The sequence below is a fragment of the Dendropsophus ebraccatus genome, chromosome 5, assembly GCF_027789765.1.
Source record: "Dendropsophus ebraccatus isolate aDenEbr1 chromosome 5, aDenEbr1.pat, whole genome shotgun sequence".
Lineage (NCBI taxonomy): Eukaryota > Metazoa > Chordata > Amphibia > Anura > Hylidae > Dendropsophus > Dendropsophus ebraccatus.
In genome coordinates, this window is record NC_091458.1 from 15089673 (window position 1) to 15117475 (window position 27803).

Below are 27803 nucleotides of genomic sequence, written 5' to 3' on the forward strand. Positions count from 1 at the left end.
TTTGTTTTTTATTGTATTTGTATTCTGTTATTTTATTAGTTTATTTTATTTTAGATTCTATTTTTGATACATTTTTTTATTATTTCATCTTTAATTCTGGTGTTTATTAGTTTATTATACTTTGTGATCAATATTTTATTTTGGATTTTATTTTTTAAAAACAAATGTTATTTTATATTCTGATAGTTTATTACTCATGTTTTATAATATGATCTACTTATTTTATCATCTTTTATTGGTTTATTATGTGTTTTGTTTGATTTTTTTTTCATTATATTTATTAGTTCACTTTTACTTTTTTATATATATATTATAAAAAAAATTCCATTTGATATGCTGGTTATTGATTAGTAAAGTATTCATCTTGATTTGCACAATTTTATAATTATCTATTTTATTTTGTTTTATACTATTATTTTAAATATTTGTTGAGGTTAGTTTGTCGCATTGTATCAATGGTTCTGCTATCATCCATTTTTGCCAAAGCTCTCTTGTTTATATTCTGTAGAGAAATAATGTTTCCTGTATACGATGCCCTCTATACTGCTGACACTTCCTGTACATTTGGGGCAGGGTCAGAGGTGACCCCAATATCATCGCTGGACAGTGACAGAGAAAGCCTGTATAAGAGTGTATTCACACGTTCAGGTTTCTAGGTGCATGTTTTAATACATAATCCAGAATAGGTGCAAATAGGTGATGAGGACAAACCAGTTTCTCCTCATTTTAGTGTAATTGGACTGCGGCATATTTGGGTGTACCTGAACTCCAATTAACCATTGAAGTCTATACACTGTGCGGCCGTCAGAACAGCCATACATTGTGCGAACAGAGCAGGAACAAAGGGCGTGAAGCTGCAGCAAGGGTAGACCCAACAAGATGGACGAGGAAGAATGGGGCAAGACATAGAATGCCATCTTCTCTGAGTGTAGCTTCCCCACCTGCAAGGTCACGGGATGGGTCTGGTACCAGACGACATTGCTGAGGGTCTCGCCAATGACGGAGGATATAGTCAGTGGTCTAACCAGACGAACCACAGACAGCTGCCACTCTTTCACCAGCGATGCAGTGATGAAACTGCCTGCAGAGCCAGAGTAAAGGAAAGTAGACAGAAATGGCTGACCAGCTGTAGAGATGACCGTTATCAGGAAGGATATTCGTGGAGAGGAAGTACATACACCTAGGGAGGCCTCTCCTACCGGAGTTTCCTGACCGTTCTGGACGCTGAGGGCAGTTCAGTGGTCGGGGCTGGCACAGCAAAGGCATAGATTTTACTCCCGACGGCAAGTTCATTTTTCTGATGATAAACGAACTCTCTCCACCCGCATAGGTTCTTCAGACTGTGGCGGGGACTCAGGAGCGGACGGCATCTGGAAAGTCATTGCCAGATGATGCGTACGTCGAGGACGATGTGACTCGCGTTCTTTTCGAACGTGTTCCTCTCGCTCTGAGAACTGGACGTCTATCCATGTGGCCAGATGAATTAGGACATTAAGAGAGGTTGGGAGGTCACAACAGGATGGCACGTCCTTTACCCGGGAAGATAGACCCTTTTTGAAAGTGGCCACCAGGGCGGCATTGTTCCAGTCCAATTCAGCTGCCAATGTGCCGAATTGTATCGCGTATTCCCCAACAGAGGAGTTCCCCTGGCATAGATTTTGAAGGGCGGTCTCTGCAGGCTTGAGCTGGCTCCTCAAAAACACACCAGAACTCTGATAGGAATGCCTGGAGATTTGCAGAAACGGGGTCTTCTCTGTCCCACAATGGTGTTGCCCACGCCAAGGCCCCTCCAAGAGGCTGATGACAATAGCCACCTTTGTACCTCAGTAGTAAATTGGTTTGCCAAGAACTCGATGTGCATAGCGCAGTGGGTGACGAACCCCTTGCACATCTTCGGGTCTCCAGCATACTTGGAAGGCAGCGCAAGACGTAAGGTCAAACTAAGAGGAGAAGACACTTGGAACTTGTTGATGCTGCTGTAAGGCGGCTGACAATTGCTAAATCTGCTGTGACTGCTGCTGGATCTGCTGAGACTGCTGAGTGAGTACTCTAACGATCTCGTGGACATCAGGCACCTTGCCGAGATGGAAGGTTGGAGCCTACTGTAACGATTGAAGTCGTGGATCCACTGTATCACCACTAGCGGTGACGAAAGCCGCACCAAGGAGCGGAGTCTAAGGAGCCGCTGGCCTTCACCAGGACCTGCCGCAAGGCGGGATGGACTTGCTGCGGCAGGTGACCCCCAGCGGCCACGGGAAGAGATAAGTGCTGCGGACTCGGTTGTAACACTTTGGGACAGATAATACTATGAAATGGATAATACTATGGGATGGATATTACTATGCGACAGATAATACTATAGGATATATAATACTCTGGGTCGGATAATACTATAGGACAGATAATACTATGGGACGGATAATACTATGGGACGGATAATACTTTGGGATATATAATAATATGGGACATATAATTCTTTGGGACGGATTATACTATGGGACGGATAATACTATAGGATGGATAATACTATGGGACATATAATACTATGGGATGGATAATACTATGGGACATATAATACTATGGGATGGATAATACTATGGGACAGATAATACTATGGGACATATAATACTATGGGATGGATAATACTATGGGACGGATAATACTATGGGACGGATAATACTATGGGACGGATAATACTATGGGACGGATAATACTATGGGACATATAATACTATGGGACATATAATACTATGGGACGGATAATACTATGGGACAGATAATACTATGGTACGGATAATACTATGGGACAGATAATAGTATGGGACATATAATACTATGGGACGGATAATACTATGGGACGGATAATACTATGGGACAGATAATAGTATGGGACATATAATACTATGGGACGGATAATACTATGGGATGGATAATACTATGGGATGGATAATACTATGGGACGGATAATACTATGGGACATATAATACTATGGGACGGATAATACTATGGGACGGATTATATTATGGGACGGATAATATTATGGGACGGATAATACTATGGGACGGATAATACTATGGGACGGATTATATTATGGGACGGATAATATTACATAGTTACATAGTTACATAGTTACATAGTTAATACGGTTGAAAAAAGACACATGTCCATCAAGTTCAACCAAGGAGGGGATGGATACAGGGAAGGGGGAGGGGTGATATGTTCTATACATATGCATCTATATTATTTTGGTCTAAGAACTTGTCTAGCCCTGTTTTGAAGCCCTCTACTGTTGTTGCTGTGACCAGATCCTGTGGTAGACTGTTCCACAGATTCACAGTTCTCATGGTAAAGAAGGCTTGTTGCCTCCGGAGATTGAACCTTTTTTTCTCCAGGCAGAGGCAGTGCCCTCTTGTCTCTCCAGGCGGGGGCAGCGCCCCCTTGTCTCTCCAGGCGGGGGCAGTGCCCCCTTGTCTCTCCAGGCGGAGGCAGTGCCCTCTTGTCTCTCCAGGCGGGGGCAGTGCCCTCTTGTCCTTTGAGGGGGTTTTACCTGGAACATCTTTTCCCCATATCTCTTGTAGGGGCCATTTATATATTTAAATAAGTTAATCATATCTCCCCTTAAACGTCTCTTCTCCAGACTAAACAAATGTAATTCTTTTAATCTCTCCTCATAACTAAGATGCTCCATTCCCCTTATTAGTTTAGTTGCCCGTCTTTGTACCCTCTCCAGCTCTAGAACGTCCTTTTTATGAATCGGGTTCCAAAACTGGACGGCATACTCCAGATGGGGCCGCACCAAAGCTTTATAAAGCGGTAATATTATATCCCTGTCCCGAGAGTCCATGCCTGTTTTAATGCATGACAATATCCTACTGGCCTTAGAAGCAGCTGACTGACATTGTGTGCTGTTCTGTAGTCTATTATCTACAAGTACACCCAGATCCTTCTCCATCAGCGACTCTCCCAGAGTAACTCCCCCCAGGACATATGATGCATGCGGGTTATTATGGGACGGATAATACTATGGGACGGATAATACTATGGGACGGATAATACTATGGGACGGATAATACTATGTGATGGATTATATTATGGGATGGATAATACTATGTGACGGATAATACTATGTGATGGATTATATTATGGGATGGATAATACTATGTGACGGATAATACTATGTGATGGATTATATTATGGGATGGATAATACTATGGGATGGATAATACTATGGGACGGATAATACTATGGGATGGATAATACTATGGGATGGATAATACTATGGGACGGATAATACTATGGGATGGATAATACTATGGGACGGATAATATTATGGGATGGATAATACTATGGGACGGATAATACTATGGGACGGATAATACTGTGGGACGGATAATACTATGGGACGGATAATATTATGGGACATATAATACTATGGGACGGATAATACTATGGGATATATAATACTATGGGATGGATAATACTATGGGACGGATAATACTATGGGAGGGATAATGCTATGGGATGGATAATACTATGGGAGGGATAATGCTATGGGATGGATAATACTATGGGACGGATAATACTATGGGATAGATAATACTATGGGAGGGATAATACTATGGGACGGATAATACTATGGGAGGGATAATACTATGGGACAGACGAGATGTAATTACTGGTAAGTTTTCCTGTAATAAATCTAATATCCAGCAGATTTCCCTCCTGACAACCTGCGGCATATCCCAGCAGATCCCCATCTGTAACACATGGAGGAGAGGCAGCGGCCCTGGAATCCAGCACGTGGTTACATCTTGTAAAAATAAAGGTTCACAAACCTCCTGTCAGCAGCTGACAAAGCCGACGTCAACGCCCACCGCCGCGCGTTTCATCGCGTGATTTAGTTAGTGAGGGTGGAGATTTTTGGTCATCATTCAGCTGTCACGGTCAGACCCCTCGGAGCCGCCATATGTGAGCACCTTCCTTCCTTACTAGAGCATCATGTGATCCAGCAAGATCCACAAAATTAGTTTCAGGAAGCCGGAATCCTTTTATGTGTTCAAAGACACCGGAGTCGTCTTCCCATGGAAATATCCATTAATTTATGTCATGTCGTACCCCCTTAGCTTCTAGGACCTGGCTCAGCTCCAGCCTAAAAGAGACAGATTTGGTTTAACAGCAAGGTTAGAGGCTGTGAGACCCAAAATGCTCTGAGCCTAGTGGGAAAAATGGTCAATCCACCGACATCAACCCTTCATATATTAGAACAGTGTTCCCTCACCTTAATATAGTGGCCACAGACTAGAGATGCACCTAGGATTTCACTTTATTGAGCGCTTCAACCAGCAGCTGACAGTGTCTTCTTTGGCTGGTCTCCCTGAGACCAGTGACCTGTTTCCCGTAAATCATGTGTATGATCCCCTTAATGACACCCCAAAATGATAACCCCAAACCAGACCCCTAAACTAATACAGACACCAGACCAGACCCCTAAACTAATACAGACCCCAGACCAGACCCCTAAACTAATACAGACCCCAGACCAGACCGCTACACTAATACAGACCCCAGACCAGACCTCTATACTAATACAGACCCCAGACCAGAGCCCTCAACTAATACAGACCCCAGACCAGACCCCTAATCTAATACAGATCCCAGACTAGACCCATATACTAATAAAGACACCAGACCAGACCCCTAATCTAATGCAGATCCCAGATCCAATGCCTACGCTATTACAGATCCAAGAGCAGACCCCATAAACTAATACTGATCCCAAACCAGAACCCTAAACTAATATAGACTCCAGACCAGACTCCTAAACTAATACAGACCCCAGACCAGACCCCTAAACTAATACAGACCCCAGATCATACCCCTAAACTAATACAGACCCCAGACCAGACCCCTAAACTAATACAGACCCCAGACCAGACCCCTAAACTAATACAGACCCCAGACAAGACTCCTAAACTAATACAGACCCCAGACCAGACCCCTAAACTAATACATACCCCAGACCAGACCACTACACTAATACAGACCCCAGACCAGACCCCTAAACTAATATAGACTCCAGACCAGACCCCTAAACTAATACATACCCCAGACCAGACCCCTAAACTAATACAGACCCCAGACCAGACCCCTAAACTAATACAGACCCCAGACCAGACCCCCTAAACTAATACAGACCCCAGACCAGACCACTACACTAATATAGACCCCAGACCAGACCCCTAAACTAATATAGACTCCAGACCAGACCCCTAAACTAATATAGACCACAGAGCAGACCCCTAAAATACAGACGCCAGACCAGACCCCTAAACTAATACAGACGCCAGACCAGACCACTACACTAATACAGACCACAGAGCAGACCCCTAAACTAATATAGACTCCAGACCAGACCCCTAAACTAATACAGACCACAGAGCAGACCACTAAACTAATACAGACCACAGAGCAGACCACTACACTAATACAGACCCCAGACCAGACCCCTAAACTAATACAGACCCCAGACCAGACCACTACACTAATACAGACCCCAGACCAGACCCCTAAACTAATATAGACTCCAGACCAGACCCCTAAACTAATATAGACTCCAGACCAGACCCCTAAACTAATACATACCCCAGACCAGACCCCTAAACTAATACAGACCCCAGACCAGACCCCTAAAGTAATACAGACCCCAGACCAGACCTCTAAACTAATACAGACCCCAGACCAGACCCCTAATGTAATACATACCCCAGACCAGACCCCTAATGTAATACAGACCCCAGACCAGACCCCTAAACTAATACAGACCCCAGACCAGACCCCTAAACTAATACAGACCCCAGACCAGACCACTACACTAATATAGACCCCAGACCAGACCCCTAAACTAATACAGACTCCAGACCAGACCCCTAAACTAATATAGACCACAGAGCAGACCCCTAAAATACAGACGCCAGACCAGACCCCTAAACTAATACAGACCCCAGACCAGACCCCTAAACTAATACAGACCCCAGACCAGACCACTACACTAATACAGACCCCAGACCAGACCACTACACTAATACAGACCCCAGACCAGACCCCTAAACTAATACAGACCCCAGACCAGACCACTACACTAATACAGACCCCAGACCAGACCCCTAAACTAATATAGACTCCAGACCAGACCCCTAAACTAATACAGACCACAGAGCAGACCCCTAAACTAATACAGACCCCAGACCAGATCCCTAAACTAATACAGACCCCAGACCAGACCACTACACTAATACAGACCCCAGACCAGACCCCTAAACTAATACAGACCCCAGACCAGACCACTACACTAATACAGACCCCAGACAGGACCCCTAAACTAATATAGACTCCAGACCAGACCCCTAAACTAATACAGACCACAGAGCAGACCCCTAAACTAATACAGACCCCAGACCAGACCCCAGACCAGACCCCTAAACTAATACAGACCCCAGACCAGACCACTACACTAATATAGACCCCAGACCAGACCCCTAAACTAATATAGACTCCAGACCAGACCCCTAAACTAATATAGACCACAGAGCAGACCCCTAAAATGCAGACGCCAGACCAGACCCCTAAACTAATACAGACCCCAGACCAGACCACTACACTAATACAGACCCCAGACCAGACCCCTAAACTAATACAGACCCCAGACCAGACCACTACACTAATACAGACTCCAGACCAGACCCCTAAACTAATACAGACCACAGAGCAGACCCCTAAACTAATACAGACGCCAGACCAGACCCCTAAACTAATACAGACCCCAGACCAGACCCCTAATGTAATACAAGCCCCAGAGTCTCAGACCCTGACTGGATATTGGGTTGTATGTTGGCGCCTGGAATATGGTGTAATGTGAATCTATAAGCTGAAGATATATCCCGGTAATATACTGACACATCAATCATTGTACCTCGGCTCAGGCCAGTAACATGTTTTTAATCTGCACGGTCATTCCTCCGCCTGTCACCCTACGATTCGTCATTCCTGCGGAACCACCAGGCATCTTAATGCAATCTCCTCTGCGCATTTCTCCGACTTGTTGCCTCAACAAATTAAATCAGTTTAAGGTTTGTGAACCTAATTTGACCCATAAACACTATTTACATCACGGCTGATAAATGTTCGCTCTCAATTCTCGATGTAATGACAAACATCTGCGGAGAGATTTACACCGCGCCTCCATTACCCTCCGGACAGCGCCGGGCCATTGCATCTAAAGGCCGCGACTCCTTCTCTGGGGAAGTCACATTATTTCATCCACATTCGCTCCTCGCACTCCGGGACCACAGATTTGTCACTATTACATTTAACTCATCTGAAAATATCCAGAGATCTATATCTCCAAAATTGTATCCACCTATCCGCTATAAATAACCGTGCGGACTAAGAGGCGACGTCCCGGGAGGAGGCCGTGGTAGTGGCTGAATGTACAGGATGTGGCTGCCTATAGAGATGTGATCATCAACGTCTAATAAATAACATAAACGTGAATTAAAATACATGACTAAATAATATACCGGTAGAAAATAAATAAAAAATGATATAAAGAACAACTAAATAAATAAACACTAAATAAAATAAATAAATTATATAAATAAAGACATAAACAAATAATAAAAAAAAATTAACAATAACAAAATAAACAAACACTAAATAAAATAAATAAATTATATAAAGACATAAATAATAAATAAAATAAACAATAACTAAATAAATAAACATTAAATAAAATAAATACATTATATAAATAAAGACAAATAAATAATTAATACAATAAATTACTAAATAAATAAACATTAAATAATGGATATAAATAAAGACATAAACAAATAATAAATAAAATAAACAATAAATAAATAATATAAACGTTACATAAAATACATAACTAAATATTTTAGACAATAAATAAAATAAACAATAAATAAATAATATAAACGTTACATAAAATACATAACTAAGTAATTTAGATAATAAATAAAATAAACAATAAATAAATAATATAAACAATAAATAAATAACAGATCCAAATGATAATTATATGAATTAACTAAAAGGATTGAAAGAAATAAAAGGGAACTTGATGTAATCTAGGAAAAAAAACAAAAAACGATCAGCCGTAACATTAAAACCACCTACTTAATATTGTGTAGGTCCCAATGACCCCCATAGGCTCGGACCACAGAGCCCTGTGCTGGTATCAGCAGCCGATCCTGTAAGGTGTGTGGTGCGGCCTCCATGTTTGTCCAGCACATCCCACAGATGATCGATGGGATGGAGATCTGGGGAATCTGGAGGCCGAGTCACAACCTTGATCTCTTTGTCCTGTACAATGTCTGCAGTGTGGCCCCCGGGGTATTATCTCCTACCATTAGGGGGTACCTCTGCCATCAGGAGGGGGACTTGGTGTGTACAATGGTCAGGTAGGTGGTCGGTGTTATAGGAACATCCACATGATGGTAGGACACAAGGTCTCCAGCACAACATTGCCCATCACACTGCCCCCGCCATCTTGTCTTCTTCCCATAATGCATCCTGGTGCCATCTCTTCCCCAGGTAAGTGACGCACACCCACCCGGCTGTCCACATAGTGTAACGTGATCCCTCAGACCAGATGCCTTCCTCCATTGCTCCATTGTAGACACATTAAGGGATGTGCTGGGGTCACATGACCGGTCTGTGGGGTCCCATACACATCCTGTGTGACCTGCCTCCTTTCTATCCTGGGCAGCAGGAAGTTTTTCAGCAGTTTGCTCTACGGCAGCTCTCCTTTGGTATCGGACCAGACTGATGTCAATGAGCCTTGTGCCATCATAATTATCATAATTTTTGATAATTGTGTAATTTTAAATTCAAACTCAAAAATTCCAAAACTCAAAAATCCCAGCTGCTGAGTTTTTCCCGTCTGCTTTCAGCTGCCGGCGGGGTTGTAGCTTCAGTCAGTCCCAGCGGCTAATCCCAGGTTTATTTATCCAGCATTTTTCGGGACATTCAGTGGAAGTCATCTGCAGAATATGTACACAAATCTTTCAGTGCAATCATTTCCAATTCAGGAGAAGATTTGATGTAATTCCCCGCGCCGCATTGATGCCTGTGTCAAGAGAAGCCCTATTGTTGGAGCCTGTTCATACTGACAGATTGATATCAGCCACAATGGGCAAGGTGTTGTGTCTGACAATCCCGCTGAATGCCGAGCCTGAGGTTTGCTCTGTCATTAGCCGAGACATTGTGGGCTAATGAAATGTTTAGGCCCCAGATTTTTTTTCGATGTCTGCGGTTTTCGGATATGTCATCTTGATCCGGCGCCGATTGCCATGGAATAGAACTGAATAAGCATCGCATTGTGAACATGCAAAATTCCAAAAAAGCCGGACTGGAAAATCATTGATCATTCGGCTGCCTGTGACATTAACCCCTTCCAGATGACTAGGCAAAAGGTGGCCAAATGCACCGATATCCATGTTGTTATGGGGGACTCGGGACCCTCCATCAACAGATATCATAGGGGAAGAGAAGGGTATTGAGTTTTATCTTTGTCCTCCCAAGAGATGGGCTGTCTGGTAGTGGCCGTCCCTCCACTCCACATTGACACAACATGCATGTGTATGGGAAAAGATATTGCAGGTGCTTGGGCACCATTATCCCCCTATCCTAACCTAGATGTGACTCTGAGAAAATATCTCAGTGTATATGTGTGACAGTACCACCTGGGCAGTTGTTCACTTTGCCTCCATTGCCCATCCATGCCGGCAGTTACAGGAGTATAAGTAAGTTGGTTATCAAAAGTCTAATAGCAGCCATATTGGATTCCCCCATACAACTAAGGAATGGTTGGAGTCAACAACTTAAAGATTTTATTTACAAGCGATTGTTTTTTTATCTTTCCAAATTGAAGAGGAATCTTTTTTTCCCCAATCCCCCCCCCCCCCCAATTTAGGACATCTGGTGGGTCTCGGTTCATATTAGGTGCCGCTCTCTATTAAATCCACTCTCTAATGTTAGGGAGAAGTGGTGTGCATTCTTAGACAACCTGTTCAATATTAAGCTGACCACAAAGTGGAGATAAGGTGAGCCCCAGGCAACAAGTGTCTGATCGGAGGCTGGAAACAATTTTCGAGTAATTTACAAATCCAGGCAATTGAGCGAGTCTTTCCTCTCGCCAGCACCATGACACTATTGTAATGCGGAGAGGCCGTCCCGTAGCCTGCCACATGTCTAATCCTCCTAGGTGACTGTCTGATTGTTGTGAATGGCCGCCTAATGGCGCACGCTCGTATCTCCTCCTTTTTGATCTCCCACCATTACCTTGCAGAAAAATCAGAAGATCCATACATCATCATTACTGGATGTCGGGGGTGGGGGTGTAGTGTATATGGCGCTCCCTGGGTAGATATAAATTCCTGTAATGATTAAGAGGACTTTGCAGCTGTTGGAGTTCTGCTCAGGCTTCGTGTGAATTATTGCCGGCTCTTGGCTGAGGGTCTATGGTTGGGTTTCCGAGAGGAACCTGTTAAGTGCATGGAGTTAGCTAGAGAGTGGGTTAAGAAAGTGCAACCAGGTTATGAGTATCGGTTTTCATCAAAAGAGTTTAATTCGGCAATGTCCCCAACAGTGAGTTGGTTACGGTCGTCCGGCAACTGCAATGCATTTGATCCTTCACACTTTGAATGAAGCATGACATGGTACCCATTGATGGCAATAAGTAGCACATGGTTGGTCATGGTCCTCTAGTACAGGACATACTCTTTGTACAGGCTGTCTTTTCTAAAAGACCCCCTCAAGGAAATCAATGTCATCAGGGCTGGGGTTAGGGGGCAGGTTAGGTTATTGCCCTGGGCTCCAATCTTCAAAGGAGTTCCATGGGTTTCAATTTTACCCTTGTCCAGTGGAGTTGAACGTGATACTCCTTCAGGCATTGAGCCCTGGTAGTCTCCATACCTACCCAGGATACTGGAATTTTAGCCATTATCTATATCTGCATCCTAAATGGGTACAGCGGAACCCTATGATAGAGAACCCTGCTATTCTCTCCTTATAGATCACTTTAGGCCTTTAACCTACAAGACTCCAGGACTATGGACAAGATGCCCAGCTATTGACTTCAGAGGACACGACAGGCCTCAGCCTCTCATCATGGGATCTGGGTAAGGCAAGTATAAGTTTTTCTGTTTTATGAGCAGGGGCACTATGTCCTATCAGGGGGCATAATGATGGACATCTGTACTGGTCGGTGGGGACAAAGGAGTTGAGACACCTTTCTACTTTCAAACAATAACATGCCCCCCTTCTTTGTTTTACGGTGAATTATTACAAAGATGAGCATTATTACCCATCTCAGGGGCATCAGCACTGGTACCCCAACTGGTCCGAATCCACAGAAGAAGGTTCCTGCTGACTATAATAGAAAATACTCACATTACACAGGACATCAGTTTGTTGTATATGCGGCCTCGCAGACCAGTCAGATCGCCCATGCTGACCCCTGTCCACTGCAGAAAGCCGCTACAATTGGTCCCCTTTACACTCACCGGCCACTTTATTAGATACACCTGTCCAACTGCACGTTACCACTTAATTTCTAATCAGCCAATCACATGGCGGCAACTCAGTGCATTTAGGCATGTAGACATGGTCAAGACAATCTCCTGCAGTTCAAACCGAGCATCAGTATGGGGAAGAAAGGTGATGTGAGTGCCTTTGAACGTGGCATGGTTGTTGGTGCCAGAAGGGCTGGTCTGAGTATTTCAGAAACTGCTGATCTACTGGGATTTTAACGCACAACCATCTCTAGGGTTTACAGAGAATGGTCCGAAAAAGAAAAAACATCCAGTGAGCGGCAGTTCTGTAGGCGGAAATGCCTTGTTGATGCCAGAGGTCAGAGGAGAATGGGCAGACTGGTTCGAGCTGATAGAAAGGCAACAGTGACTCAAATAGCCAACCGTTACAACCAAGGTAGGCAGAAGAGCATCTCTGAACGCACAGTACCTCGAACTTTGAGGCAGATGGGCTACAGCAGCAGAAGACCACACCGGGTGCCACTCCGCTCAGCTAAGAACAGGAAACTGAGGCTACAATTTGCACAAGCTCATCGAAATTGGACAGTAGAAGATTGGAAAAACGTTGCCTGGTCTGATGAGTCTCGATTTCTGCTTGAACATTACAATGAGTTCACTGTACTCAAATGGCCTCCACAGTCACCAGATCTCAATCCAATAGAGCATCTTTGGGATGTGGTGGAACGGGAGATTCGCATCATGGATGTGCAGCCGACAAATCTGCGGCAACTGTGTGATGTCATCAAGTCAATATGGACCAAAATCTCTGAGGAAGCTTCCAGCACCTTGTTGTATCTATGCCACCAAGAATTGAGGCAGTTCTGAAGGCAAAAGGGGGTCCAACCCGTTACTAGCATGGTGTACCTAATAAAGTGGCTGGTGAGTGTATATATATAGGAGTTATAGAAAGAGGTGGGACCTTCGCTATTGGACAGTCACAGTCATAAGTGTGCAAAGGCCCCTTCAGAGAAATGTCCTCAGAATCCATCAGTTTTGGCAAGACCGGCCAAGTGTCGAATGCGTCCGACTCTCCCGAAAGATGACGGCAGCGGCTTTCTCTCCTCTCACCACTGAAAATACCTGCATGCTTGATGGAGCCGAGCGTGCTTGTGTATGGGGGAAACTAGGATGAACAGCCGTTGCCTGAACAAGCATATAGCCTACAGCTATCGGAGGTGTAAGATGGGAGTACTCACTTAGCTTGGATGTGACTATAGAACTGATCAAGTAGGGACTGACTTAAGGATTCCGAACCACAAAATTATTGAGATTCTTTTGTATCGATATGGACATAACTACAGTCCTCATTGGGGATATATACATATGAAAATAATAAAAATTTTGAATCTTTTTGAATTTTTTTGTTCCTCAGTGTCCAGAGTCCATGTATATGAACCGATCTTGTATTGTGTCCCACTCCAGGACAAGCCAGCGACCAGTCTTTACACTGTAGTGCGCCGGGTAACACAACCCTTTGTGATCCTTGCCACCACATACCAGATATGTAACGCTCGGCTGCAGAGCACAAACTGTGTGCGATGACAATGTGCCGGGTTACGGCCGCATCCGTCAGGAGGTGCCGTCACTTATTATGTCACTCATATAGCCCTGTTGGGGCTTGTGAGCTCAGGGGCGGAGGGAATATTTAACGTTTTCCTGATATTACAAAACCTCCAAGTTTTTTTCTGTTCTGTTCTGCATGACCTGGAAATTATAATTAGTCTCCCACTTCCCAGCGCCTGAGATTGGCAGGCCGGTGACCCCCTCGTCTCTGGTGTAGTGTGGACCTGTCACACAATCGCTCCGGTACATTACTGTGAAGTCATATATGGGACGTCCATTGTTCCGGGCCTGGAAACATCTGCATCGCTGACTACGAGTCAATTTAAAGGTGTGGACACAGTTCAGCAGCAAAGATCCATAAGAGATGAAATGTTTAATCCATCAACAGGGGCGACCGCGAGACCGCCGGTGGGAGCGCCATGAGCAGCTGCACGATTAGAGAGTAGAATGTTTCCACAATGTATCAAAAATATTTACACTAAATCCAGTTCAGATTCGATCAGATTTGGATTCAAATCCTGATTCAGATTTGTCATTGCCACAATTACTCATGCAACGTATATAGAGTGGCAGGGACTCCTATCAGTGACAGGTGTACCTGCTCCTGGATGTACACTGAGTGGTTGGTGGTCTGTATTGATAAGGGGTTCTTGTATTCTTCTCTATTTGTTTGGAGAGTTTGGTCTGATGCCTGTATTACTGTGGTGGTTCTGGTCTGGAGTTTCTATGCACAGGGGGTCTAGTCTGGGGACTTATGTTAATCGTAGGGACCTGTATTAGTAAGCGGTTTGGGGTTTGTATTATTAGGGGTTCTCATCTATGGTCTATTAATTTACTGGACTTGGTTTTGATTCTGTGTTAGTTAACAGATCTGGTCTGGGGGTCTGTATCAGTTAAAGTAAATCTGTCACCCCCTGACCACTTACCAAGCTGATGGTACCACTGGTTAGATATCAATGAACGCATTTTGAACCTACCTCTGTCATCTGGTATCTTACAGGGCCAGCGTCAGCACAGGACTTACCTGGGCATGTGCCGGGGCCCACAGCGCCAATAGGGGCCCAGAAAGGGAGAGGGGACCAATGTTCTAATGTTCAGCCCGCTCACTATAGTGCAGGGTGACGGTGAACATCAGAATACACAGGAGATGGAGCAGGACCTGCACAGAGAGAGAAAGGGTGAAGGACCTGATCACATGACCCGAAGGTCCTCAACCTTACAGTGTGAAGAGCAGCCTGACAGAGAGGAAAACTGAGCTGTAAGTGCAGTGTGCCAGTGTCAGCCAGTCAGTGTCTGTCAGTGTTTGTGTCAGTCAGTGAGTCAGTGTATGTGCCAATAATGTGTGTTTGTGTATGTTAGTGGTGTCTCAAGTGATTGTGCATAGTGTGTGGATGATGTCTGCAAAGTGGATGGATGAGGGGCCCGCTGAGGCTCTGTCACCCGAGGGCCAGCAAAAACCTGGAGCCGGCCCTGATCGCTCATTATGCAAGGGGTAGGTATAAAGCACAGTGATGCATAGCGGTGCTAGGGCCCATGGACCTATAGGCTCTGCCTCTTTGACATAAGCCCAAATATTTTTGGAGTTTTCCAGATGTCCCTTCTCAAAAATTGACAAACATATTGGAATTGTTAACCCTAGTGGAATACACCTGCTGATACTCTGTATACCTGCTGAACGTTTGGTGTTTGGTTGCACAATAAATAACCTGAAAGCCATTTGGTGAGTGCCGCTGTCTCCATATAGCACTGTTACTGATCAAAGCAATGGTATGGCATAGCATTGACCAGTTTATGCAATCTAAGGGTCAAACTAATGAATTCTGTTTCTGTATTCTTTAGAACATGTGATAGGATGGGATTTGTAGTCCGCCTGTCTGTAGCCTGTCTGAAGTGTATGGGATATGATCTACAGCTTCACAAGCTCGTAATAAAGAAAGAATAAAAAAGATTGATTGGGGTCAGAGCCCCGGAGTATCACCATGATGGATCACCTAATATGCAGGTGCTATACAGAGGAATTCCCAGAGGTTTTGTAATGTGATCTGTGACACAACTTTGTTCATGGACGACACAACGCTATACATAGAGTCCTCTGTGGTTGCACCATGGCTTAGATACATGGGAAGAATTATGGCGCTGTTTTACAGTAAGATTCTTCGTGTTGCCCAGCAACCAATCACAGCTCAGCTTTCATTGTCCATGGCAACCAATCACATCTTAGTTTTCATTGTCCATAGCAACCAATCACATCTTAGTTTTCATTGTCTATAGCAACCAATCACAGCTCAGCTTTCACTTCTTCCAATGCGCTGGTAAAATAAAAGCTAAACTAAGTGATTGGTTGCTATGGACAATAAAAGCTGGGCTGTGATTGGTTGCTATGGACAATGAAAGTTGAGCAGTGATTTGTTGCTATGGCTAAGATAGACAGGCTAAGCAGACACGGATCTCATTCATTTCTATGGGGAATCCGTTCCGTGCTTCCGTTCCGAGTTATGGCATGTCCTTTTTTTAAACGGAACGGATCACGGATCTGTGAGATCACGGAACGTCTGAATAGCCCATTAGAAAGCAATGGGCTTTAAAATTGTCCGTGAGCACGGACAACTTCCCGGAACATGTGGATGCAGCCTTAGACATGACAGATACAGTGACTTAGCAGATAGTAACACATGACTGGCTTAGATACATAGACTCAGCAGAGAGTATCACACAATAGGCTTAGATACTGAGATTCTGCAAACTGTGTGACATGATAAACCAAGATAGACAGGCTAAGCAGATAGTGTCACATATGATAAGCTTAGATACACAGGGATGCCACATACCATCTGCTGAGCCTGTGTATCACATGTGACGTGCTAAGACATAACAGCCTAACAGTCAGTATCACACATAAAGAAGCTTAGATATGCTGACATTGTAGGCTTAGATACATGGCTCAGTAGGCAGGATCACATGATAGCACTATTAGATACACGGCTCACCTGGCAGTATCACATAAGCTTAGATACACAGGTCAGCAGCCTGTGTGCATTTACATCGTTGTGAAGTGTTACGAAGAAGTGAAATGATTTCCCTGCCCCTCGCTGTGGGAGTGAATACCTCAGGATGGAAACTTTTGCCATATGTAGTTTCTTCAAACACCGAGACCGAGCGTCAAATGGTAGCAATTACACCATATTCCTGTGGGCCAAAATATGTTTTACTTAGTGATTGAATCAGAATTTATGACTTTCCAATGAATAAAGGGCAAATTCTTCAGTCAGAGAAAATGAAAATCAGAGGCTTATAACCCTGCGTATAACACGGCGCGGACACACTCTTCACCTTCAACGCGCTCTGGATTTATTGGATTTAAAAAAAAAGTGGGTGCAAAATATTTAGTGAAGATCCTAATAATAATAATAATAATAATAATAATAATAATAATAATAACATAGTAACAATGTGATCATCATAAAAGCAATAGTTTTAATAAAATAATATTAAAGCATAATAATACAATAAAATCTCAATCAATTTAATAAAATATTACTGTAATAAAAACAAAATAATCAGAACATAATAAAATGTAACACTATAATAAAAAATCTATAATAGAACTCCTATAAAAATAATATATATACTAAAAAGAAAAGCAATACTATAAAAAAAATAGTAAGAAACATAAAAGAAATTCTATAAAAATAATAAGTATATTAAATAAAGCAATCCTTTTAAACTAATTAAAAAAAAAAAAAACAGAACAAGATTCAGAACGTTAAAGCAAAGTATAATGAATATGTTAACAACACAATAAAGGCATAATTGTAATAAAAACAAAAATCCCAATCATTTTAACATATTATGAGATGTATCATAATATTGGACAATGTTTATAAATATATATTAACGTATAAATTCTCATGACAATAATAAAATATAATACTACAGATAGTTACATAATAGATCAATAATGATGATCATTAAATAAAAAAAAACTACTAATAGTAATAACAATAATATAATACATCCGAAAGGAAAAAAAAAAAAAAAATAAATATATATATATATCATATATATATATATATATATATATATATATATATATATATATATGTAGCACTTGGATGACGCATAGAAAAATAATATTAAAAACTATTTGATGTTACGTATCCAACGTGGTTTCAATGCCACATTAAGATGAGCTGCTGCCTCTCCTACTCCAATGGTCACCTCCAGGTTCTCGGTAAAATCACATGTGCACAATATATATGTACAGTATGTAAAGGTTTTAGTAAAGTAACCTTAATCCTTGTAATGTGTTTCTCCCCATAGATCTAATCACTTCCTGGTTCTCTCTCTGAAATGTTACACCTTCCCACAATCCCCCTTGCAAGCAGGCTCGGTGGAGACCAACAACCAGTACTTCCTGGAGACTGAAGTTGAACTGAGCATGCCTGACCTACCTTTGGGGGTCATAACAAGGGCAACAGGTTATTTAAAACAAAGCAGGCACACAGGGGATAAGTAATTCTATATCTCTAAAACAGTTCAGTTTCAGAAATGTTATTATATTTGAAATATGTCTCATTTCACCCAATACATCAGCTTAGACAAAGTTTTCAGAATGGGACAGTCCCATCATAATTTTAAAAACAATTTCTGTATTTTTTTTAACTAATATTTTTGTTCCATGTGTTTTCCAGAAAAAATAAATATCACGTGTCAAACACTGACTACTAGCGCTGGCACAGCCGGCCTCTTGCTTTCTGCAGGTCACTTGTCAGCTTTGCAGTGTACACCAGGACAGGATGATCGGAGTAAACTCATGATCATGAGACAGCAAGAAACTAGAGAGCAATGCTGTGGGACTAAGGAGGACTGGCTAAGACAGGAGAGTGAAGACTGTAATAGATGGCCCTTAGTAAACAAGCATTCATCATACTGATGGGCCCTCTGCCCTGTAATCATGCAGTAAAACAATCGCTAGCCTGTTGGTGCGGCCCTTTGCTTTATTCAGCTGTCACCTGCACATCCCCTATTACACAGGGAGATGTAGAGCTGACAGCCAATGATTTCTAAGCAAGGCAGCACTGAATGATCAGCCCGGCAAAGTGGCATTTGCCCTATTACACAGGTCGATTTTGGCTTATGTAATAGGGCCTTAAAGGGAAACTAAATTTTCTTTTACTGATTAGAGTCAGATACTAAAACTTGCTCTTTTATTCTAATCTCTTTTCTATTTTCTGACTCTTTTTGTAAGTTGTTATGGGGGCTGCCATATTTCCTGAGCACTTCTTAACAGCATTTAGTGACATGCTTTACAGCAAGACTCATGGACATAGACGACATTAGACAGACTCTGAATGTGAAACCTTACTGAGCACACTCTGTGACCTTTGAAAAGTTCATTCCACATGGAGCTGCTATTGTCTTCCTCTACCTACTTGCGACTCATGTGTCGCTGCAATGCTGTAGAGATCACTTTACAGCAGCCTCCTCTTATCACCACAGACACAACAGGAAGTCTCAGCTTAGTTTTAGCCCCAGTGGTGAGAATGAAAACTGCAAGATCTCAGGATTATTTTATAATATAGAAAAATGGACAATTAGAAAAAACGTCACCAAAAATTCTTAAAAAATATGTTTAACATAAAATCATTTATACAATAAGATGACACTGTCCCTTTAACTACAGCAGCCCTGAACATCCCTGATCGCCAGTGGAGGCGCTGTACTCCATCACTTCCTGGAAACTCTTATAGTCTATGACCTTTCTCTGACTAAAAGCTACAGTAAATACAGATACATTAAGACTGTGTGTGTCTACAATATGGCGGCCTCCAGGGAAGTTTTTAAAATACAAAACAAATTGGTACCAAAAAAAAAAAGGAACAAACACATTATATCTATTCTACAGACTGTCTAGTGTAGTGCTAAAAATACAAAATATGAAACATAAAGCGAGAAGAGTCCTGATGGTTTGGAGCGTTCTCCTGGCAGCTTAGTAATAATAGTCAGATGTGAAAATTCTACATGATCTATAACTCAGGCTGAATAATGTTCTGACCGTCAAATGGTCTCTCAGATTCCAACCCCTGTGGACACATGAGGACATTTATGGTGAGAGCTTCATATGCAGGGGGTCCAATATACAGTGCAGTCTAATTTATAACACCACTTACTGCAAGACGTTAATGACGCCGTAATAAAACATCCAGATGAAAGGGCAACTCACAAATTATATCGGGGAGGAAATCAATCCCCAGAACATAGCACATCAAATACTGTATGTACATAGCTGCTGCTCCCAGCGGCCCCTACACTAAGATACACCAGTCCAACACTATGATCTATACTCTACACGCTATAATACTATTCTCTCATGTACAAGAATATAACTACTGTAATACTGCTCCTATATACAAGACTATAACTACTATAATACTGTCCCATGTACAAGAATATAACTATTATAATTATAATTAGCAGGATATGCCTGTGCTCACATGTCTGGACCTTATGTCTTCCCCATTCTGTGAGAGCAGTAATGGTAAGTGTAATACCATATCCATACTTGTGTCGTTTGGGGGCAGCCTTCCCCGCCGGTGGTGCTGGCTGGGTTTTGGTGGGGCTTTTTGGGTCTGGTCCTGTGACATTGGGGTTGCAGGGCCGTTCCATGGCCTCCCTTCCCTGCATGTGCACGCTTTGCGGGGTTGGCGGTCGCTGACCGACACGGTGTGGAGGTAGCGTAGGGACCCGTGTGGACCAGAGGACCTGCGCGGTGGTACACGGGGCAATATGGCTTGATCAATTCATATACAGACACTCTGGTGTTGATTTTTAATATAGGCCAAGCGGCACTAGTATCAGCCATAGATGGGATGTGCAGCCGTTCCATTCTCTCCAGTTCGTGCATAACTACTATAATACTGCTCCTATATACAGGAATATAACTACTATAATACTGTCCCCTATATACAGGAATATAACTACTATAATACTGCTCCTATATACAGGAATATAACTACTATAATACTGCTCCTATATACAGGAATATAACTACTATAATACTGCTCCTATATACAGGAATATAACTACTATAATACTGCCCCCTATATACAAGAATATAACCACTATAATACTGCTCCCATATACAAGAATATAACTACTATAATACTGCTCCTATATACAGGAATATAACTACTATAATACTGCTCCTATATACAGGAATATAACTACTATAATACTGCTCCTATATACAGGAATATAACTACTATAATACTGCTCCTATATACAGGAATATAACTACTATAATACTGCTCCTATATACAAGAATATAATACTGCATGTAAAGCTCTAAACAAACCAGTACACTCATTGAAGTGGACGGCACTAAATATTTTCGTCCTCCGGTGGATTGCATGTTGTTTTTGTGTACCTGTTAAAACTGTAGGAGTTTTATCCTTCCAGTCACTATTATTTATAGACGTTTCCGATACTCGCTGGGGACTTGATTCATCCTTCAAGATGTTACGATACAGAAAAGTCATAAACCGCATTAAAATAAGTGCTGTCATCTTCGGGGGGGGGGGGGGGGGGGGGGGCAGAAGATGAGTTTTTAATTCTTCCCACAATAAATAACTGAGAGTGATGAAGACCATCATCTATGGATTAGCGTTTCCTACCGCCACACACGTTACCAATTACCAGCTTTGAACGGACGACATAAATACATTTCTGCGCTGACCTCCCATTGACACAATTGTAAGGAGCAGGAAAGGGAAGAGCTTTGTTTATGGGTTGGATACACCTGGCGAGGAACGAGGGTTCAAGGTTCAGATGGAAGGCATCTTGAGGTGACGGGTTTTATAAATGATCGGGATTACTAGTCTTTAATGGAAGAACGTACCAAGACAAGACACGAGGATGGCGGTGAGCGCAGACAAAGGCGGTAGAGTCCCGGGGATCTAAGCTCTGGATACAAGTAATGTCTCATAAAGTAGGGAGGATCTTGTTCTGCTTGTTTAGAGGTAGCTCTTCTGGCATGGAGCACAAAGTCCAAAGACAAAGGGAGGCGCATTTAGATAATCCCGCGGGACAAATTGAAAGAGAGACGTAATCCCCATCAAAGAGAACCACTTCCAAAAGTAACTAATCTCCGAGACTCTTCAGCCACTCTGGAGGTCCCGGGACGCAGCCTCAATTATCTCTGAAGGAAACTTGGAACGGGATCGGCCGGGGAGGACGGTGGGAGCGGACCTGGGTTGTGCAAGAGGCGATGATTTGGAGAATTACGAAGATCTTCCTTGAGCTCTTGAAATATTTCGACGAACAAAAGGACAAAAACATTCTTGTTGTGTAACCGCTCTAAGTGGGTTCAAGTTCTCGGGGGGGTTTTAGTCGAAGTTTTTAAAGACGGGAGACAATTGAGCTTGTTGGACGCGACCTTGTTTTCTCAAGGTCTCGTTAGGGCGGTAATTGGGATCGAGGAGTCTGTCCAAAAAATTGCTGGAATTATGAGATAGATTTCAGATCCCGTCCAAAGTCGGACATCCCAGATCTTCTAAGTATTCTTCCTGGCAGACCATGGTCCATGGATTTGGAGTCTTCTCCTTGACAGATGTCGGACATTGAGGAGCAGTGCTGGACACACCAGAAGGGTTGACGTCTGCTGAACCTAGGGGAGTATAATATAGAATGTAACTCAGGATCAGTAATGTATGTAGACAGTGACCCCACCTGCAGAATAGTGAGTGCAGCTCTGGGGTATAATACAGAATGTAACTCAGGATCAGTAATGTATGTACACAGTGACCCCACCAGCAGAATAGTGAGTGCAGCTCTGGGGTATAATACAGGATGTAACTCAGGATCAGTAATGTATGTACACAGTGATCCCACCAGCAGAATAGTGAGTGCAGCTCCGGAGTAAGTTATACCAAGTATTCTGACTATAACTTTATATAAACCGTAACTAACCCGTAAAGGATTTTGACTGCAGATTTAATTTTCTTATCTATTAATTGATGAAATGCCGCAAGATCAGCGCCGATAATCTCAGTGTCACGGTCGACATTACATATACAGTGCATTTATCGTCCATTACATCTCCAGCCTGTTTATAGGTAACCGGACATTTATTCCAAATCTTCATCCATTGACTGAGAACAGATGGAGCATTAAGCATGGGGGCCGCGGCGTCCACAGCTCTTAGCGCGGTGATTTCACCGTATGGACCGTTTCCCAGACAACCATTATAGGTTATAAACAATCCACGATACCATCTAAGTAACAATGATTTCATTACTAAGTAACATTCTTCTTACTGTTACTTATGAGAAGAGGACAAAGGAATCTGCCCTGACCTAGAGGTGAGTCAACCACTGGGTCATTGTGGACGATGGCCGGAGGAGGTCCATGACCTCCATTACCTCCACGGCCCAAGTCATTTCCAGTCTATACTTGCCCTTTAATTAAACAGACCATACCAAGACTGTGTCCGCAGGGATATATAGGGCGCCAATGGAACAAAGACCCCAAAGATCCCAGCAAGACATGATAGCAAAACTACTTTGTGGTGCCGCAGTGTTCGAGAGACTCCACAAGTCTCATGCATGAAGAAGGAGTTTGCACTGGCATTAGTAGAGAGGTTCCCCCGGGGCACACCCTAGTGACGGTATTCTGGCAGATGGTAATTTTGGTGCCCTCAGTGTTGGTGTAAGGGACCCTGGGACCTGAATAGAGACAGACAGTGTGATCCCTAGTGCTAGACCCCCCCAAGACTGTCTCTGCTTATTTGCCAGCCTGACCCTAAGTGGTCAGCGACAACTTGGCCATGTTCCCTTCACCAGTTAAGTGAAACACAAAACGAGAAAATGGACAAACATACTAATAAATAGTCGGATAGATAAAGGTCAAACCGGAGATAGCAGAACCGTACAAACACAGCAGTCAAAATGGAGGTCAGAAAGGACAATTGAGGTCAGAAGACCAAGCTATCCAGTCCAATATGAAACACAAGCACAAGAAACACTATGTCCCAGAGCACAAGTGGACTTCTTATGAGATGGCCAGGATGTGATTGGACCAGCCCTCTGACACCCAGACTACACATATAACACAGACTGGCAGGGAATGGAGATGGGTGGTGAAGTGAAGAGTTAAAGGGGAACTAGTAGCATGTTAGATGAATCTAACCTAAGGATAGCCCCTTATTGTGCACAAGGTGCTGAGGAGGAAGGCATGTCTCTTATCTTCCTCTTCAGCACTGTTCCCATGCTGTTAGTAGTGTAATCCTCAGTCCGAAGCACAGTTAGCAGGAGTAAGGTAAGAGACATGGCTTCCTCCTCTGTGCCCCATGCGCAATAGATACATATCAGCAGGTTAGATTAGTCTAGAACAACGTAAGATATGAAACATTAGATTAGTCTAGCCTGCTGATAGTTCCCCTTTAACCCGTGCAGTGTGAGAGTCATGTAGAGTCTAGCGCCACCCTCTGGTTCCATTCTGGTAGATTTCCCTGGAGTTCTTGAGCAGCAGTTTCCTATCATAGAATGCAGGCCTGATGGCAGATGTAAAGGAAGCGTTTTAAAACGTACCCTCGTTGTTTTCCCCAACCCCCTCTATCTAGTTTTAGAAAAATTTTATTGTCTACTGCAAATTTCTTCAAATTTTAACTCCTGAAGTCAAAGTTTAGAACCACGAGTCTGACAGTAATGTTTCATTCCTTCCAGTTACAGAAACAACACGTAATATTCTCCAGGTACATAAATCTCAATAAGGACAATTATTCTCAGACTGATGTATTGCCGGGTTCAGGCTCCTCTCTTGTACTATCTATAATTGGTAACTTCTGTTTAAAATGAAGGGAAAAGAAAAAATAACATTCTCTTTGTACTTTTTTAAACTTTTGATTTATATTTGTAAATTGTATCTTTTGTTCCCCCGTAGATTTTGTAATGGAAAATTCAGTGGACACCGCCCCTTTAAGAGAGCAGGCACACCATTTGCTGGTGTAGTGGTTGTGAGAGGAGACCTGTGCTGGTAGGTAAGGTCATGAAAGGGTCTACCTTCACTTTACACAAGCATTTTAGGCAACAACATTTTAGAAACCAGCAGCAGTATGCCACTTATAACATTGTTGTGGGGACGTCACATGGGAACCATGACACCATCTAAGTGCCATTCTTTACACTCAGTGTCCTGCTTTTTCCAGTCTGCAGAAAAATGAAGATTCATGTCACAATATCATCCAAAACTTTCAATGAATTATCTTTAAAGAAGCACTACTACAGTGTCTTCTGTTTAATCCCAGCTCTGTTTGCCCAGTGTCATCTGTTTCATCCCAGCTCTGGTCGCACAGTGTCATCTGTTTCATCCCAGCTCTGGTCGCACAGTGTCATCTGTTTCATCCCAGCTCTGTTTGCACAGTGTCATCTGTTTCATCCCAGCTCTGTTTGCACAGTTTCATCTGTTTCATCCCAGCTCTGGTTGCACAGTGTCATCTGTTTCATCCCAGCTCTGTTTGCACAGTTTCATCTGTTTCATCACAGCTCTGTTTGCACAGTGTCATCTGTTTCATCCCAGCTCTGGTTGCATCATTACTGTATCTGGGTTATGTGCACACTTATGACTCACCATCTCGACTTTCAGATTCCAAGCTTCATCCTCTCTTTATTTCAAATCTGCTATCAATCCCATGATGCATCAGCACAGCATCACATGGGCAGCTAGAGCCAGTGCCATCTCTGCCTGCTAGGACAGCAGTGTAATAATCCTCTCCTAATCTCTATATATCTCTAAATAAGCTATCCACAGTCAGGAAGGCTGACCTGTCATCAAATCCATAATCATAATCAGTGTATGTCCCCCATGTGTGGTACAGTCCATGCAGCTTCATCAGACAGGAGGTTCTGCTGGCTGAGATGGTGACTTTCAGTGTGTGCACAGAAACACGTGTAATTTCCAGGGGGTCACTATGAGATCACATGACCCAACTGAAGAAAAGAATTCCAAGAATTTTCTGGTAGAAAGGAACATCTAAATGAGCTAATACCATATATAAGGTATGCCTCCATATATACATATCTGCATAATGAATTTAAAATAAAATTAATGCTTGCTTCTTTAAGAAAACCTGAGCTATTCTCCGTGCGCTCTGTAGCGTCTCTTTCCTTTTATGTTGCCAAAATATTTAACACATCAGTAAATCCCACAGAATGAAATCAGGATGTGATGGGGGGACTGTATACACTGGTCCCAGCTCTTATACAGGAACTGTCTGATTACTTGTTATGAAATATATGAACACCGCAGAAGAAGTGCTGACGAAAGACAAAAGGGACCTGGCAGAGATCATATATACATCAATGTATCTATACTGTATATGTTACTCTATGCATGAAATGTGAATATATTCCAAACATGTATATATATATATATAATATATATATATATATACACACTATATAACACACTGCATACATGCACTTATTACACACACATAGTTATACATCACACACATGGGCTAGGTTTACACACCGTGTTTTTTTGTCCATTTGATGACAGTCTTTATGGCCGTCTGTTATTTGGAGGTCAAATAATGTCCGTTATTTTGCAATGACGTCCGTAGCAGTGGCGTGGTCTGCCTCCATAGTAGCTACGCTACTGAATTGTACTCACCTTTCCCCATACCTGCTCTACTCTTCCAGACACCGCTGCAGATAATGTCTGGTCCATTGTTAGGATGAATGAGTGAATGAGAATGTGAGTACAACAACAGATAGATACACTACAGATACATACATGTACACAAATTACACACATAAACATTATACAAACACAGAATGCATATATATAGATATTACGAACACATACACCTTAGATTTATACACATATACTCATTACAAGCACACCTTGGATATACCCACATATATACATATTACACACATATAACTTCAACACAAATAAATACACCTTAGGGCCATGTTCACATAGCGTAAGACACCGGCTGTTCTAGAACCGCCGGTGTCAGAGAAAATCATCCCGGCCGGTCAGTGACGTAGCTAGGATTCATGGGGCCCCATAGCAATAACTTCTAAGGGGCCCCCCTTCCCTACGCACAACACAAAGCACTGCGCATATATATCTGCTTTACTGCTGCTGCACTGATAACCCCTGCCCCCTGCATGGAGCTCTGCACAATTTCCTTTCCTACTTGATTGCGCAGCTGGAGAACAGAGGTCAGAGGTTATCAGAGCAGTGAAGCAGACATCTCTGTTTTCTGCTTGTTAACCGTTTTTCGTGTTGCAGCATGTAAGTAAACATTTGGTCACTTACACGCTGCAGTACATAAGGGGTTAAGCAGAAGGACACATGCTCTTACCTTCTCCTCTGGGCCCCCCTCCTGCACGGGCCCCATAGCAACAGCCTATCCTGCCTCTATGGTAGCTACGCCACTGCAGGCGGTACTGCAGTACCAGCCGGATGATCTTCACCGTAGTTGAACTCGGATGCGGGCACAGCCCTGTACGCCCGCAACCGAATTCGCCGCTGCACTCAATGGAGCGTGGGGCTCCATTGTGTGCTCTCACAGGTTTTCTGCGGCCGCTATTCTTTGAATAGCGGCTGCAGAAAACTCACA

General features: G+C 42.9%; 1 protein-coding gene across 1 annotated transcript in view; it reads right to left on the reverse strand.

Moving 5' to 3' along the window:
- Positions 1-5093: 5093 nt before the first annotated feature.
- Positions 5094-27803, reverse strand: part of DGAT2 (diacylglycerol O-acyltransferase 2) — a 128764-nt gene continuing 106054 nt past the window's right edge. The window contains exons 7-9 of the mRNA XM_069972891.1: positions 20229-20256; positions 19606-19723; positions 5094-5148 (exon numbers count right to left, since the gene is read on the reverse strand). Of these exons, the coding sequence (XP_069828992.1) occupies positions 5094-5148; positions 19606-19723; positions 20229-20256 (201 nt within the window). The remainder of the gene's footprint in view (positions 5149-19605; positions 19724-20228; positions 20257-27803) is intronic.